General features: G+C 43.2%; 1 protein-coding gene and 1 long non-coding RNA gene across 2 annotated transcripts in view; both read left to right on the forward strand.

Annotated features, from left to right (window-relative positions):
- Positions 1-14,597, forward strand: part of snap25a (synaptosome associated protein 25a) — a 33,100-nt gene extending 18,503 nt beyond the window's left edge. The window contains exons 4-8 of the mRNA XM_085132059.1: positions 3,198-3,246; positions 6,298-6,415; positions 9,751-9,870; positions 12,190-12,334; positions 13,018-14,597. Coding sequence (XP_084988185.1) covers positions 3,198-3,246; positions 6,298-6,415; positions 9,751-9,870; positions 12,190-12,334; positions 13,018-13,086 — 501 coding nt within the window. The 3' untranslated portion in view covers positions 13,087-14,597. The remainder of the gene's footprint in view (positions 1-3,197; positions 3,247-6,297; positions 6,416-9,750; positions 9,871-12,189; positions 12,335-13,017) is intronic.
- On the forward strand, positions 9,877-11,854 carry LOC146501233 (uncharacterized). The gene is made up of 2 exons (XR_014869184.1): positions 9,877-11,580; positions 11,765-11,854. It is a non-coding gene; the product is annotated as an uncharacterized LOC146501233 (long non-coding RNA).
- Positions 14,598-14,700: the final 103 nt, after the last annotated feature.

The following is a 14,700-nucleotide window of genomic DNA, read 5'->3' on the forward strand; positions in this document are numbered from 1 at the left end:
CACGCGTACATGTAAGCACGTCACATTCATACTTCGCCCAACGGTTGTGGAGCGCGTGCGCAGCTTTGGTGGACCACGAGTCAGCTGAGTGATGGCGTGAATAGCACATAATATGAAGATGATGATACTGCGATGCAATGAGACTGCAACAAGCAGACGCAGATGGAAGAAAGGAGGGCGGGTGAGGCATGGAGAGACAAGAAGTGAGAGCATCTGGGGGGGTGAGTGGCTAACAAGCTACCCGCTGCAGCTCTCAAGGTCATATCGATCATCAGCTCCACCCTACAAATGTACTGCAGGCAGGGAGGGACTGACGGAGGGACGACGGCTTCTTTATGCACGTGATCTGAGAGATGGAGGGAGGGTGCAGCACAAACAGCTGACATCATTTCCCTTCATAGATAACGTTCAGGGGCTCTCGTGATGTCACTCGCGACTCTGTGTTTATCGGTTTTCCCCACAAACTCCTTTCAGAGCTGAAGATGAACGTCCAGGATGACAGTAAGATCTGTTCAGTCTGAAAAATACAAAATGAGTTGTTTCTAAAAGGGAGGCTGACTTTCACTCGATTCCGCAGCTTTACGGCGAGCTCTTAGCGTAGCGCTCGTTGCTGTGAGGCCATTTAAAAAAGCCGGATTATTAGATATGGAATAAACTGTAAACCTGGACAATGATCTATAATCAAAAGTCCGTCAGTGGAGGTGGAGGATGATACTCACCTGCACCGCCAGGTTAGATGGAGAAAGCTGCACCATCCTCAGGCCTGTGTGGGATTATGGTTGATTATTGTTGGGTTTCCCCAGGGACACATTTCAGATGGGTTTTCTCATGCAGAGGCTCCTTATTGCTCCCCTCTCGCCTCTCGAGCATCCGTGTGGCTCTCTTCCCAAACTGCTGAGGAGGCAGGTTTGTCACGGACGAGCACGTGTGGTGCACGGCGACACACCATGATCGTGTTTATGCCGATCAGGCTGAGCCAGCACAAATCTTAGTGCTGCATTTTTAAGAAGCACACAGTTGTACGTTAGCTAACGCTGCTGCGTCTTCTCAGACTCCTTTGCCATCAGTGACGAGAAGCATTACTATTGAATGCAATTGCAGGCTCAGCTGTTCCAGTCAGGAGCAGAAAACTCGCATCGTACCAAGATTTTAAGAAGAATGCTCGTCCACTGTCAATGCTAGCGTCATTAATCTCCTTCAGCTTGATTCCATGTTTAACAGACAGATGTCTTTGCATCGGATCAATATCATCCAGCACAGAGTTAATAGGAAGGAAAATATTCAATTTGTTTGTTCAGGAAAACAAGAAGATGAACCAATGATCCCGATGATCAAGCTCAGTGTGCATTTGTTTGCAAAAATACAGAGAATATTTAAATCAAGTGTGCGATTGATTAACACTTCCAACACACAATTTAAAGCTAATCGCACCGATATAAAAAACAGCAGGTCTTTGATTTTTTTGAGTTGCTGATATGAAAACTATCTGCATCTATCAGCAATTATCCTTTGCCCCGTGTAGTAAATTAGCTATTATTGCCCTGATTAGCTGAAGACTGGGCAGGTGTTTCGGGTGTTTCAGGTGTTTCATGTGTTTCAGGTGTATCAGGTGTGTTTCAGGTGTATCAGGTGTGTTTCAGGTGTATCAGGTGTGTTTCAGGTGTGTTTCAGGTGTATCAGGTGTGTTTCAGGTGTGTTTCAGGTGTATCAGGTGTGTTTCAGGTGTGTTTCAGGTGTATCAGGTGTGTTTCAGGTGTGTTTCAGGTGTTTCAGGTGTGTTTCAGGTGTTTCAGGTGTATCAGGTGTGTTTCAGGTGTATCAGGTGTGTTTCAGGTGTATCAGGTGTGTTTCAGGTGTATCAGAGGTGTGTTTTAGGTGTGTTTCAGGTGTATCAGAGGTGTGTTTCAGGTGTGTTTCAGGTGTATCAGGTGTGTTTCAGGTGTATCAGGTGTGTTTCAGGTGTATCAGGTGTGTTTCAGGTGTGTTTCAGGTGTATCAGGTGTGTTTTAGGTGTGTTTCAGGTGTATCAGGTGTGTTTCGGGTGTGTTTCAGGTGTATCAGGTGTGTTTCAGGTGTGTTTCAGGTGTGTTTTAGGTGTGTTTCAGGTGTATCAGGTGTGTTTCAGGTGTATCAGGTGTGTTTCAGGTGTGTTTCAGGTGTATCAGGTGTGTTTCGGGTGTGTTTCAGGTGTATCAGGTGTGTTTTAGGTGTGTTTCAGGTGTATCAGGTGTGTTTCAGGTGTATCAGGTGTGTTTTAGGTGTGTTTCAGGTGTATCAGGTGTGTTTCGGGTGTGTTTCAGGTGTATCAGGTGTGTTTTAGGTGTGTTTCAGGTGTATCAGGTGTGTTTCAGGTGTATCAGGTGTGTTTCAGGTGTGTTTCAGGTGTATCAGGTGTGTTTTAGGTGTGTTTCAGGTGTATCAGGTGTGTTTCAGGTGTATCAGGTGTGTTTTAGGTGTGTTTCAGGTGTATCAGGTGTGTTTCGGGTGTGTTTCAGGTGTATCAGGTGTGTTTCAGGTGTATCAGGTGTGTTTCAGGTGTATCAGGTGTGTTTTAGGTGTGTTTCAGGTGTATCAGGTGTGTTTCGGGTGTGTTTCAGGTGTATCAGGTGTGTTTCAGGTGTGTCAGGTGTCACAAATAAGGTCCTTAAACTATCTGAAGGAACTGTCCCAGAACATGCATGTATGGTGCTTAATGCATGTAAAGTTAAATGAGGAATGGTTCATACTTTCATATAATACAGATTTGTAACCTTTATTTAATTAGGAGTTCACTCTTGTGGTGACCAGGTAAAGGTGAAGTCTCTTAAAAAATGGTTGTAGGGCTAAAAAGTCACATAAAAATATAAAAGAAAAGCACCAAACACAGCTGGATGAAGGTGGCCTGCTGGTGGTAGATGTTTTAGTTTAAATTTGCAGGGAATTAATTGCATAAATGTACCTTTAAAAGTGTGTGTGTGTCGCTCTCCTGCTGTAATACAAAAGTAATTTGGCGAAGGCGAGCAGAGAGCTCGTGTTAGCTGCAGGTTTAATTTTGCTCTGCCAGCGTGTTTAACCATGTTAGCAGAATTTAATTTCAAAGAAAGGAGCAGCGCAGAGCTTCTCAACTTCACTGCTTCCTGAGCTCCTGTAGCCTCATCGCTCACCACTGTTTTCTTGTGATTGTCTTCCTTTTCCACCTCGCTGTCTCCGGGGAATAGAGCAAAGATGCCGGCATCAGGACTTTGGTTATGCTGGACGAGCAGGGAGGTAAGTGTGCATGAGGGGCGATGGCGCAGTGTCACAACATATAGATGCAGTGATAATATGATTCAAATACATATATTAGAATTAAACAACGTGTTTCATATGCAGTTGTTTGGTTTTATTTGAGTATTTCCAAACTAATTTGTTTTGTCCTTAAAGGAATCGGTTTTGAGTTGTTTGATTTGTTGCTTGTTTTCTTTGGTGAAGGTTCAACATGGTTTCCTTCTTTCTTTCAGCTTCTGTTAACATTTGTTTTCTTTGGCTAACATTTTTCTTTTTACTTTACTAACTGCTTTCACTTTGCCAGCAGCGTTTTATGGTTGTTCTTAGCTGAGGACGACGGTTAAAGGAATTGTCATGAGTGCCAAAACCATAACAGATCCTGTTAGGAAGAGTTAATGCAGCAACCGCAGGAATGAAACCTCACAGCTCAACAACTCATTGTCAGGAAGCGGGCGACGGCCTCGTCCCTGCGGGTGCTGCTGGCAGCGTAACCTCTCAGATCTGTTTACAAGAAATAAATACATTTAAAAATACCTATATGACCTATTATACTGCTTTATATCACAATAAAGGCAAACAGGTCTGAGGACAGCTAACCTAGCTAACCTTGTCTATCAGCGTACAGATTTGTACAATCCCTGATTAGATGCAATAAATGAGAACGTCGGCTCACAGTAACCTTAAAAGATATCATTTCTAATGTGACGTGAATGATATTTAGACTCTTGGCAGGACGAGCGCCCTCAGTTTTCTGTTTCTGGGAAACCAGAGCAGCCCAGTAAGAGGCCTGACTGCACCAGCATCACTCGGGGAGAGGAGAGCTCTCCCTCCTCCAACTCTCCATTTAGCCTCGCTGCCCCGAGTACTGCAGGATCGTTTGCAACAGCTGACTGGACGCAGGAGCCCGAGCTGACCTATGACCCCAGATTTTTTGCACAGGCAGGGCCTGCACCTCTGCAGCACTTGTTGAAGTCAACATTCATAGGCTGATGTGCTCTTATGCAAATCATTTCAATTTGAACTTGAAGCCATCGCTGATCTTTATTTTGTCTCATTCTTTAACGATCTCCACACTCAGTGCCGTGACCCACTTCTCTATAACACCACCAACACAGTATGATGTCCTTTATGACCGTCAACTGTAAACCAGGGATTTTACAAATTTGGGGAAAAAATCTGTAAAGTCGTTTCTCAGTCCACTCCATGTTTACCCGTGCCTCACCCTCCACTCGCCCAGCGGCCCGTCCACTACACCAGCATGACAACGATGCTCACCGACAGCAGAGTCCTTTCAGTTACACTGAATCATGGTTAAAGCCACGCACACAGTTTTCAGTTGACCCTGTGCTGTTCATGCTGCAGCTTCACTAACATGCAAATAATCCAGCAGCTGTAAAATGTTTCAATTAAGTTTTACACGTTAAATTAGAGAAAGGAAAACTGGGACGCTTCCCTGCAGCTTCCTGCAGCGATAATGACCATCTGCCCGTTTTCCTATTTTATTATTTTATAATGCAGCCTGTGACTGTCACTAAATACATGTGGTTTCAATGTATTTTATTTGAAATGACAATTTAGTTACAATTACCCATAATACTCAAAGAATAAGGAGGTAATGCATCAGATTTCTGCAGAAAACAAGGAAATAATAACACTGTAAGTAAATTTAATTAAGTTTAAGTCGTTTTACGTTGCTCATAATTTAAGGTTTTTATAGGAAAGGAGACGAAAACGATTCTGTAAAGTTAAATACAGCAAAAGTCATTTTAGGTTCTGTGTGATGTCCTGATAATTTGGGTGGAAACATTTTCTTTTTAAAAGTAGTTTGTCAGTCAGTTTGGGAGTTTTTATGGTTTATGTTAAAGCGAAGGAAACATTTTTTTTCTCTTCACTAATTTTTAAAGTTGTGATTGTGATGCTGAAAAAGAAAGTTAGACTTGGCTTCATCGTTATCAGGTCACACAGGCCTCCAGATTTTGGTTGTATTTACTGTTTTGTAGTTTGGTAACGGTGAACAGTCCTGACACACGTCTGGTGGAAAAATAAAAAGACATCGTGCACATCAACAGAGTGAATATTAAAGATGAATCTACTCCATAATACAGCCAAAGTATTGCTCCCACAGTTACCCTGAGATGCAGCCTACACAAAGTCACTTTACAATATTTACAACAAATATATCATAAAAATAAATAAATATCATTACATTTAATTTCAAATAATAAACATTGAACATCTGTTTAAGCCGTTGGTCGTGGGCGGTATTATAGCGTTACCAGGATTTCTCCCACTAAGCCTTCATGGTGACTGGAAGTGATGGGAGCAGCTGGAAACCAGCCGCCTCTGAAGCTGAGTAGAAACTGGTACTAACACCTGGGTTTGTGTGTGAGGACCCCGAGCAGCTCTTTATCCTGACAGTCGCTCGATCAGATTTGAGATTGATCTATTGATTTGAAAAAAAAGGAAACAACAGAAATCTTTGTTTTCCTTGAACATCTTTGCTGAAACATTTACAGTTTCAATCAAATGAACCAAGAAAACAAAGAGAGAAGATTTACTTTCATTATTGGATTGTTGGGGCCTCTCATGGACCATTTTCTGCACATAATTGTGTTTGAGCCACCCAAAGTGATGCACTGTAGATACACACCAGAGTACAAACGCTTCACTTGCTCATCATGACTCATATTTCTGTCAATCAGTCAATGAAATTCATCCACTACTGTCATCCCTTTGTCCTGACCAGAGCAACTCGATCGTGTCGAAGATGGCATGAACCATATCAACCAAGACATGAAGGAAGCCGAGAAAAATTTAAAAGATTTAGGGAAATGCTGTGGGCTTTTCATATGTCCATGTAACAAGTAGGTACTGATAATGTGCCCCAAAGGTTCTTTACATATGTGGTGGCGTCCAGTTTTTCCTTTTTCTTCTCTTTAAGTTTTTACTTTCTTTCGTCATAGTGTCTGAAGTTGTTGTCTTCTCTCCTTTGTCCTCTCTTTCTCTCCTCTGCTTCGTTCTGTGGGGGATAAATGACTTGTGTTTAATCAGAGCAACTGGAGCGCATCGAGGAGGGAATGGACCAAATCAATAAGGACATGAAGGATGCAGAAAAGAATTTGAACGATCTAGGGAAATTCTGTGGTCTTTGCTCCTGTCCATGTAACAAGTAGGTGCTGCTTGCCTGCCTGCCTGCCTGCCATTTAAAATCAAGTATCTAAGAGAAGTAAAACCGAGGTAGAAGTGACATCACAATGGCCATCAGCCAATAGTCTGCTCTACTCCAGCTGCTAATAAACACTGAGCCCACAATGTGGAATGATTCACTTCAAAAATGTTCAGGCGGTCCACTTCAGGTTTCCAGTCACAATATGACGATTTAAAACAAACATCTAAAACAATAACGTGGTTTCCCGTAACAGTACGTGACACTCGTTAGGCCCCGTCATGTTTTCTTTTACTTCCACCTGATTTTATCTTCTTTTATTTAAATATTTGCTGATTCAGTAGCAACTCCCACTTGGTTTACTGAAGGGATTTGCTAACAGTCGGCTGGGACTGAAGGAGTCACCTGGATGAGTGAACGTCCAACGACCTTCTATGGGCTTAGCAGACATAGTGTCCCAGAATTCATAGCTGCCCAACTGGGAGCATCTCATAGTCCAACGGTCTGAACATCACCGAACAATTGACCTCAAAAAGCTGCTAAAGTTCTTCCAAAGTTAAAATTGTGCAAGCAGCCACAGATTTTTACATACCCTCAAATCAGGCTGATACAAATCGACTGGTGAGACCAAATTCCATAAAGCCGAGCTTTAAACGTCCAGTCCTCCACGCGCTATCGACTCTCCCCCACCCAGCCAAGGCCACGCTTCATCAATAAGTGCCTCTCTTCTACCAAGTGCCATATTCTCCAAACAGCTCTATAATGGGATCGTCTACGTGCAGGTGTAGCCGCTGCAGAAGTCCCGCTTTCCTCCTGAAGAGGGTTTTTCTCATTATTGATGCGTGGTGGTGGAAGACGGGACTTCTACAATGATACCACTGCAGCTGTTGACCTTCCCGATTATAAAACGTACTTAGATTTAAAGAGCAGGGCTGGGGCTCCAGAAGCATCTTGGCACTTAGATCATCCTAATGTATTGACTCCAGATGGAAATGCAGCGATCTTGGTCCCAACATGCCTTTGGCCAGCCTGGTCCAGGACTGGTTGACACTTCTCCTCATCTGCATGATCTCACCACCACCACACACTGCTCTGACATCCAGTAGATCCTCACCTGTCTGCAGGCAATGAGACCTTTGTTTCCCGTTGAACACCCCTCCCCCACTGCCTTATGAGCCACGAGCACCAATGAATGACTGGCGAGCATGACCCTCTGAATGCTCATGCATGATGCTGTAACTCATAAAGCAATGCTGCACATGATGATGCTACGATCATGATGTTGATGTTTGAAAATGATACTGATGGTGATCCTGATGAAGTTCAGAGTTTGTTTGTGAGCAGAGCCGTCGTTTTGTAACTTTATGGGTTGGACCAAATCTAAAGACATACAAAGAAAATAAAGTTAACTGAAGTCCTGCTTGGAAAAGATGGGAAAGAATAAAGAGAAGATAAATGATAAATGCTGCACAACAAAACTGTCAGAGGCTCAAAGTACGGCAGCGAACGCGCTGGAAATAGGAGAGAAATGACAGAATGACACATTCAGAGCAAATGAGAAAAACAGGAGTGATCTGGTGTAGCTTGCAGCTAGAAACTGGGCTAGGACACATGCGCAGTGAGATATTTTTAGGAGCGTAGTCAGGGTCGATGTATGAAATGGGTGCATCGTGCCACAGCACTGTGTGCAGGACCCTTGTTTCTGCTGCAGTTTGTCTGCAGCGCCTCTCCTGCAGAGCGCTGTGCTAATTTAGCCTTTATTCCACTCTGGCTGCTAAACACTGATGTTTGCTGAGCTCCCTTTCCTGCAGGGAACTCGCTCACATGTAGGTCAGCCATATCAGATAGTGGCAGCCTGCTGGGACATTGACTCAACCTGCCCGCACACATAGCAGCATGCTAAAAGATGTTTTTCAGCACTGCTGCTCACTGTACCTCCAGAATTAGCAGACCCCAGATTTCCCTCTTAAAGGCTTCATATTGTGGCCGTCTGAATGCCAATGAATGAATGAGGCAGAATGACTTCAGTCTTGCGGGTCCTGCAATACTCATCTAATCAGATCATCTCTGCTCAATCAGAGCAAATCTGATTAGAAATGTGCAGTATCTCCTTTCTGAGACAGCAGGAAAGTAAATTGCAAATTAAAGTTTTACAGAAGGAGAGGAGATTAAAAAAGACGCAGCAGAAAGAAGAAAACAGATGGAAATATAAAGGACTCAGACAAGGGTAGAGTATGTGTTAATCATATCGGTGTGTGTCAGCAGGGACGGGGCGCTCAGCGAAGCCTCGGTCCATTTCTATTAATAAGAGCAGTGTAGGAGGCGGCTGAGCCATCGCCATCCCCGATACAGCTAGGATACATCCACACAGCGCTCCAAGGTTATACAAGCTCAGCAACTGTGATACAAGCAAAGAAGTGTCAGGATGCTACTGAATGGGCAGGAACATGTTTGATATGTACACAGACAGCAGCGACAGTTACCTTCCAGTCCATCGACCTGCTGATGTGACAGAGTGAGCTGTGATTGGCCGAGCAGCCGAGCAGCTTCGTGTTAGCACAGCTGTACAGACGCAAGCAGATGTGACTTTCGTTGAGAGATAAGCTGAGTCACAACCATTACCCCACTCCTCTGCCTCACCACCTCAACTGGCTAACATGACCAGGACTCTGTGACATATACAGACATACAGGTGTGTGTGTGGGGGGGGGGGGGGGGGTGCAGATGGTTCAGGTAAACGAGGCGCTCTTCTCTGCTGACTCCCTCCAGTTTCTTGTTTTGTTTTCCTTCTTCTTGTTTCGCAGTTTGTTCTCCGCATTGATCGTCGTCCAACGACAGTCCTGTACACGCTGTGTTGTGTGTCTGCCACAAGCTCTGTGTCTTCTCTGTTTTCTGTCACACTGTGGGAGTGGGATGTGCTTTACTGTTGCAAACACAGAAGTATGATGGTTTAGGACAGAGAGGAGGAATCAGGCTACAGTTCAAACACAGCGTGCAGGGCTCGCCTGATCCTGAACAGCATGTTATATACCTGCAATATAACATCACACATAAGGACTGTGTTACAGCAGAGCCTGCAAACCCAAAGCCAGTCCATGCCTGCTATGCTTTGCTCGACTAGTCTAGTCCCACCATATATTTATGTGCTGGTTGCATGAAACCAATTAACACTGTGTGTCAGCTACATGCTAATATATTCACATATGTGCTGCTGCAGTGCCTCAAATCCAAGCCTCTCTTAGCTTTGACTAATTGGAAGCCAGCCTGGTTGAGGTAAATGGCGAGTCGCCTTTTTCAAACTGTTGAGTAACTTTCTCTCCGTCACTGCCGGTGGCCAGGATGAAGAGCGGAGCCAGCAAGGCCTGGGGGAATAACCAGGACGGGGTGGTGGCCAGCCAGCCCGCCCGCGTGGTGGACGAACGCGAACAGATGGCCATCAGCGGCGGCTTCATCCGCAGGTAGGAGGAACGCTTGGATGGAAATCACGAATGTGCGATTTTACGGGGCACATTCATCTTGTCTGGAATATTTCAAGGCAAGATGAGGGTAAACGTGCACATGGCATCGTTCACCGGCAGCCCGACTAGGCTAGCAAAGCAGACCAGCCTTTATGTAGCGTTAAGATGTCCGTCCGCTCTCGCCAGCCACAGAACCAACAACATGCTGGGAACATTCCTGGGAGACTTTGATCCAAACTGCTGCTGCAGACCCATGATCCACGTTTCCCGCGCTCTGTTAGATCAACACGTTCTCACTCCCAAAGCGTAACATTTTATGCTAGGTGACAAATTGTCAACATGTTACGTTTTCGGCCACCAACACGTTCCGACGACTTCAGAAAACTGAGGATATATGAGAACTTAAAATCACTTTGGGAAAACTATTTCTCGTCATTACAGTGCTGGTTAAGGTTCGGAATAAGGTTATGGTTTAGGGCTGCAATACAGGGCAGGAACGTCTGTTACCGCGAGAGTGTAATTCCACTGGATTTAATCCATAACCCGGCGCGTACCATAAGAACTCGGAAGGTCACCTTTCGCGTTCCTCGGGAACGCCGTGCGACGTGACAAAACGTCGGGATGTTGCGCCTCGGGGGGGAGAACGGGGTCGTTAGACTGAGATGTGGTGCCTGTGGCGATGCTTTGAATACAACGAACTGTAATGATCTGATCTTTGTGACGTGGTAGACTAAGGGATACACATGATCAGCAATAATACTCGACGATGCTGCAACATTTTGTCAATAATCAAATAAAAGAAAATCCCATCACTACATCACCACCAGCCTGATCTATGAATCCATGCTTTCATGGTGTTTGTGGCAGATCATCCTGATGTCACAGCAGGAAGAAATATTCTGGTATTTTTCATAATTTCCTAAACTTCCCTTCAGCTCACTGGCAGCAACCAGATACACAGATAATCAATTATTATTATTTCACGTAGAGTCGGCCTCAGTCAGTGTTTAAATGTACCCACACAGGTACTCACAGGCAGTGTTGGGCAAGTTACTTTGAAAAAGTAATTAATTATAGTTACTAGTTACTTCTTCAAAAAAGTAACTGAGTTACCAGATTCTAAAAGTAATTGATTACTTGAAAAGTAACTATTGCGTTAAAAAAAAAACGTTGAACTCTCTGGGGTCCAGAGTACAATCGGCCATTTTTAACTGATGTTCCCTCCACATTTCACCTCTAACTGTTTACTTGTCTTGTTTGGTCTCTTCAGCACAGCCTCACGTGTCTGAATCTACAGTCATGTTTTCATTCTGACAGACTGCATTAACACAATTGATTTAAAATCAGACACAAAACATAAAATCAGAGTAGAAAAAGTGATATTTTTACTGTAACAACCACACATTTCAAACTATTTACAGAACAATCAGGTGTTCTGCATTCAACACTCCAAAAAATAATTTCTGTCCGCTGTAAAGGAGAACATCAAAAAAGTCAAATGTCAAAAAGTGATCGCCGGGCAGAAAGTGATCGCCGCCCGCGGGAGCGCGCAGCTGCTTAAAGCTGCAGCGCCCAGATTACTTACAGCTACTTCCTGCAGCTGAAGGTGCTGTGAGCTGAACACAGCTACAACCGTCTGTTTGCTGAAAAATAGTAACGCGACTGCATTTTGTTGTTAGTAACGGTAACGGCGTTGTAACGATAGAAACAGTAATTAGTTAGATTAGTAGTAACGCTGTTACTAACGGCGTTACTAACGGCGTTAGTAACGCGTTATTCCCATCACTGCTAACAGGTACAGAAATCAGCTCTACTTTTAGTACTTTAGTGATACTTAATGTAACAACAAAAGAGCAAATGAAGGCGTTTCTACTTGAATACCATCGACTGATAGAAGAAACACAGTTCAGCGTCTACTGAAGGTCGAGCTGCATCAGCGACATGAACAGCTGTAAATACACTGAAAGGAAAAGTCAGATAAAGACGAGCAGAAAAAAACATTCATCATCTGGTTCTTGTCTTGTTGTCTTCATATGTAATCAGATTACCTGGAGAACTGTAATCCAAATCTATATTATTGAGAACAACACAGGCTTTAGACTTTAATGTGGATATTAGATTATATCATATTAATCTAATCTGTGTCTGTATATTTGAAAGATTGTATATCTGGATATTTAACACGGTGACATTAATAAAGAAACACAGTAAAATCAGTCTCTGCTCTTTGGAGGTTCAGAGGTGAAATATGGACACCAGCAGGGGCAACATGTGCTGTACTAGTTACTGCAGAGATGAATGTGACCTTTTGTCTGGCAGGGTAACAGACGATGCCCGGGAAAACGAGATGGATGAGAACCTGGAGCAGGTGGGTGGCATCATTGGCAACCTGCGCCACATGGCTCTGGACATGGGCAACGAGATCGACACCCAGAACCGCCAGATCGACAGGATCATGGAGAAGGTACACGCACATGATGAGATACAGCTTTTCAGCTTTTTCTTCAAACGCACCGGGTTCATGCAATCGCCACGTTGAGTTATCTCGCTTATTTAGTGATTTGCCTCCTTGCAAATATAAGAGTATTGGACCAGTGTGGACACGAAGGTTTGTATTCGACACCAGCTCAGGGTCACAAAGCTCAGCCTGGTTTGGTCTTTAGGCTGCAAGGTTTTCTCCAAGGATATTCCAACATTCACTTACATCCCGGTTTCCTGGTTTGGTTTGACTGAAACAGGAAGAACATCGAGTTGGTCACGTTGTGAGGATGTGCGAGTGCTGTGAACACGCCCGTAAATTTGCAGTTGTTGAAATGCTGTGATTGGTTAGAAAATTTTAAAATAATGTCCAACCTTAAGACTTAAATAACTTGATGCCTTTGACGCAGAGCTGTGCAAAATCAGGTCAGAGATAAAATGTAGAAACAGCAAAGAAAAGATGTCTTACCTTTTATTTTCTTAAGCATTTCTATATTTAATGATCTCTTTGTATAATAGAGTCTTCTTAAAAAGCTCCATCTCTAAATTCAAAGCTCTACCAAAAGTACAATGAAATCTATCTAACCGGGTACGAAAGATAAAACACCAAAACACACGTCTGTGGAGTAAATCAACAAAGCCCTCTCATCACTTTCTCTTCCCTCACAGGCCGACTCCAACAAGACCAGGATCGATGAGGCCAACCAGCGCGCCACAAAGATGCTGGGCAGTGGCTAAACGCCCGGAGTCCGGAGCGTGAACGTCCGGCGTCCCGCGCCACGCATCGATAGGCGCTGACATGCTTTCATCATGGTATTGACCTTCTAGGTTTGCACACATGCACATATCACCTCCCCGCCCATTGTAAATGTTGTTCTGTGTCGTCTGTCGAGCTTTTTCAAGATGATTGTCCTCGTAAAAAGATGATTTCTTATACTCCGTATATCATTCTTTCCAAAGGTTGTATATAGTGCTGACTTGATGGATCTCTAGCTCACCTGTGAAGTTTTTATTCTCTATGTCAAATATATATATATATATATATATATATATATATATCTCACATATCATATATATATACATATATATATACACACGAGTACACTTCTCTGGATGACAAGTATATAATAGGAATGCTGTACAAGCTGTTTGTTTTTTCTTCCTTTTCGGTATCTCAGTATCGTCTTAGTAAAACTGTGTCATTACATATAGGCTACTGTCATGCTCCTTAATTTGGTGTTGTCACAAAAACAGCAGGAGAAGATTGACGGCAAACACGAGTCACTAAGCGGCGGTACAGTTGGGCGGGACGGCAAAGAGCACTCAATCAAAGGCAGTCCTTGGTCCATTTTCCTTCATCGCAATCATTCTGAGTTACTGTTTAGACGATGTGCAACTAGACTCTCTGTAGCTGTATTAGACATTGCATTCCAAGTGATGTGAATTGTGCGTTCTCTGCATGACAAATGGTAGATTTTAGTCTTATAAATAAAACCTGTCTGAAAAAATATATATAAAAAATGATAACATGGCAGTAGCAAATTGACAAAACGCATGCTCGGTATTAGGACACAGTTTATCGTTCCATACTCCTGCAAGTTTGCAATAGTGCCACTCTTTCTGTCTCGATATATTTACCGACTGTGACCATCTCGTTGTACAATAATGCAAAAGGGATCAAAAAAGTGAGATGAAGTTGAAACAACTGAGGACTTTGGGTTGTATTGCAAAAAAATGACCTGTTTTCTAAATGATTATGCAGTTCAGTGATGAAGATGTTGATTATATGATGAAAGCTGAGGACTGGTTGTGTACTGTATCATAGGTTTTGGATGCTCTGAAAAAAATAAACGTTTGCAATGTAAAGCAAAGACGCATATTTCTGAGAGACCTTACTTTTATAAGAAAACCGTATATGTAAGTTTATTCTCCCCGTGTGGTTTGTTATTGGTAAGAATAATGACAATATTAAATAACAATTACAACTATACTCTGAAACAAAAAAATACATACAAATGGGTTTTTTTGTTGCTTCTGTACTTTAGAGCTATGCACACCAAATCGCCAAAATGTCAAGTAGTTAGAGTAAGGTGATGAATTACCTAAACCTGAATGACACAATAGGTTAAACTGTGAGATTGATGTCCTCAACGCATGTAATACTAAAGACTCCCTCTCTGTATCCTGTCAGTGTGTGAAGTGGTGGACATTTTGTAGCTAGCTGAATTGATTAAAAGTAATAAACCCTAGTTGCATCCGTGTCTGTCTTTATTGCTTAGAGACTCCAATCTCTAACGTCCAGCGTAGCGTTTACCCAAACTACCGCTCACATTAGATTACATCTTACGTGGC

This window comes from Neolamprologus multifasciatus, chromosome 15, assembly GCF_963576455.1.
Source record: "Neolamprologus multifasciatus chromosome 15, fNeoMul1.2, whole genome shotgun sequence".
NCBI lineage: Eukaryota > Metazoa > Chordata > Actinopteri > Cichliformes > Cichlidae > Neolamprologus > Neolamprologus multifasciatus.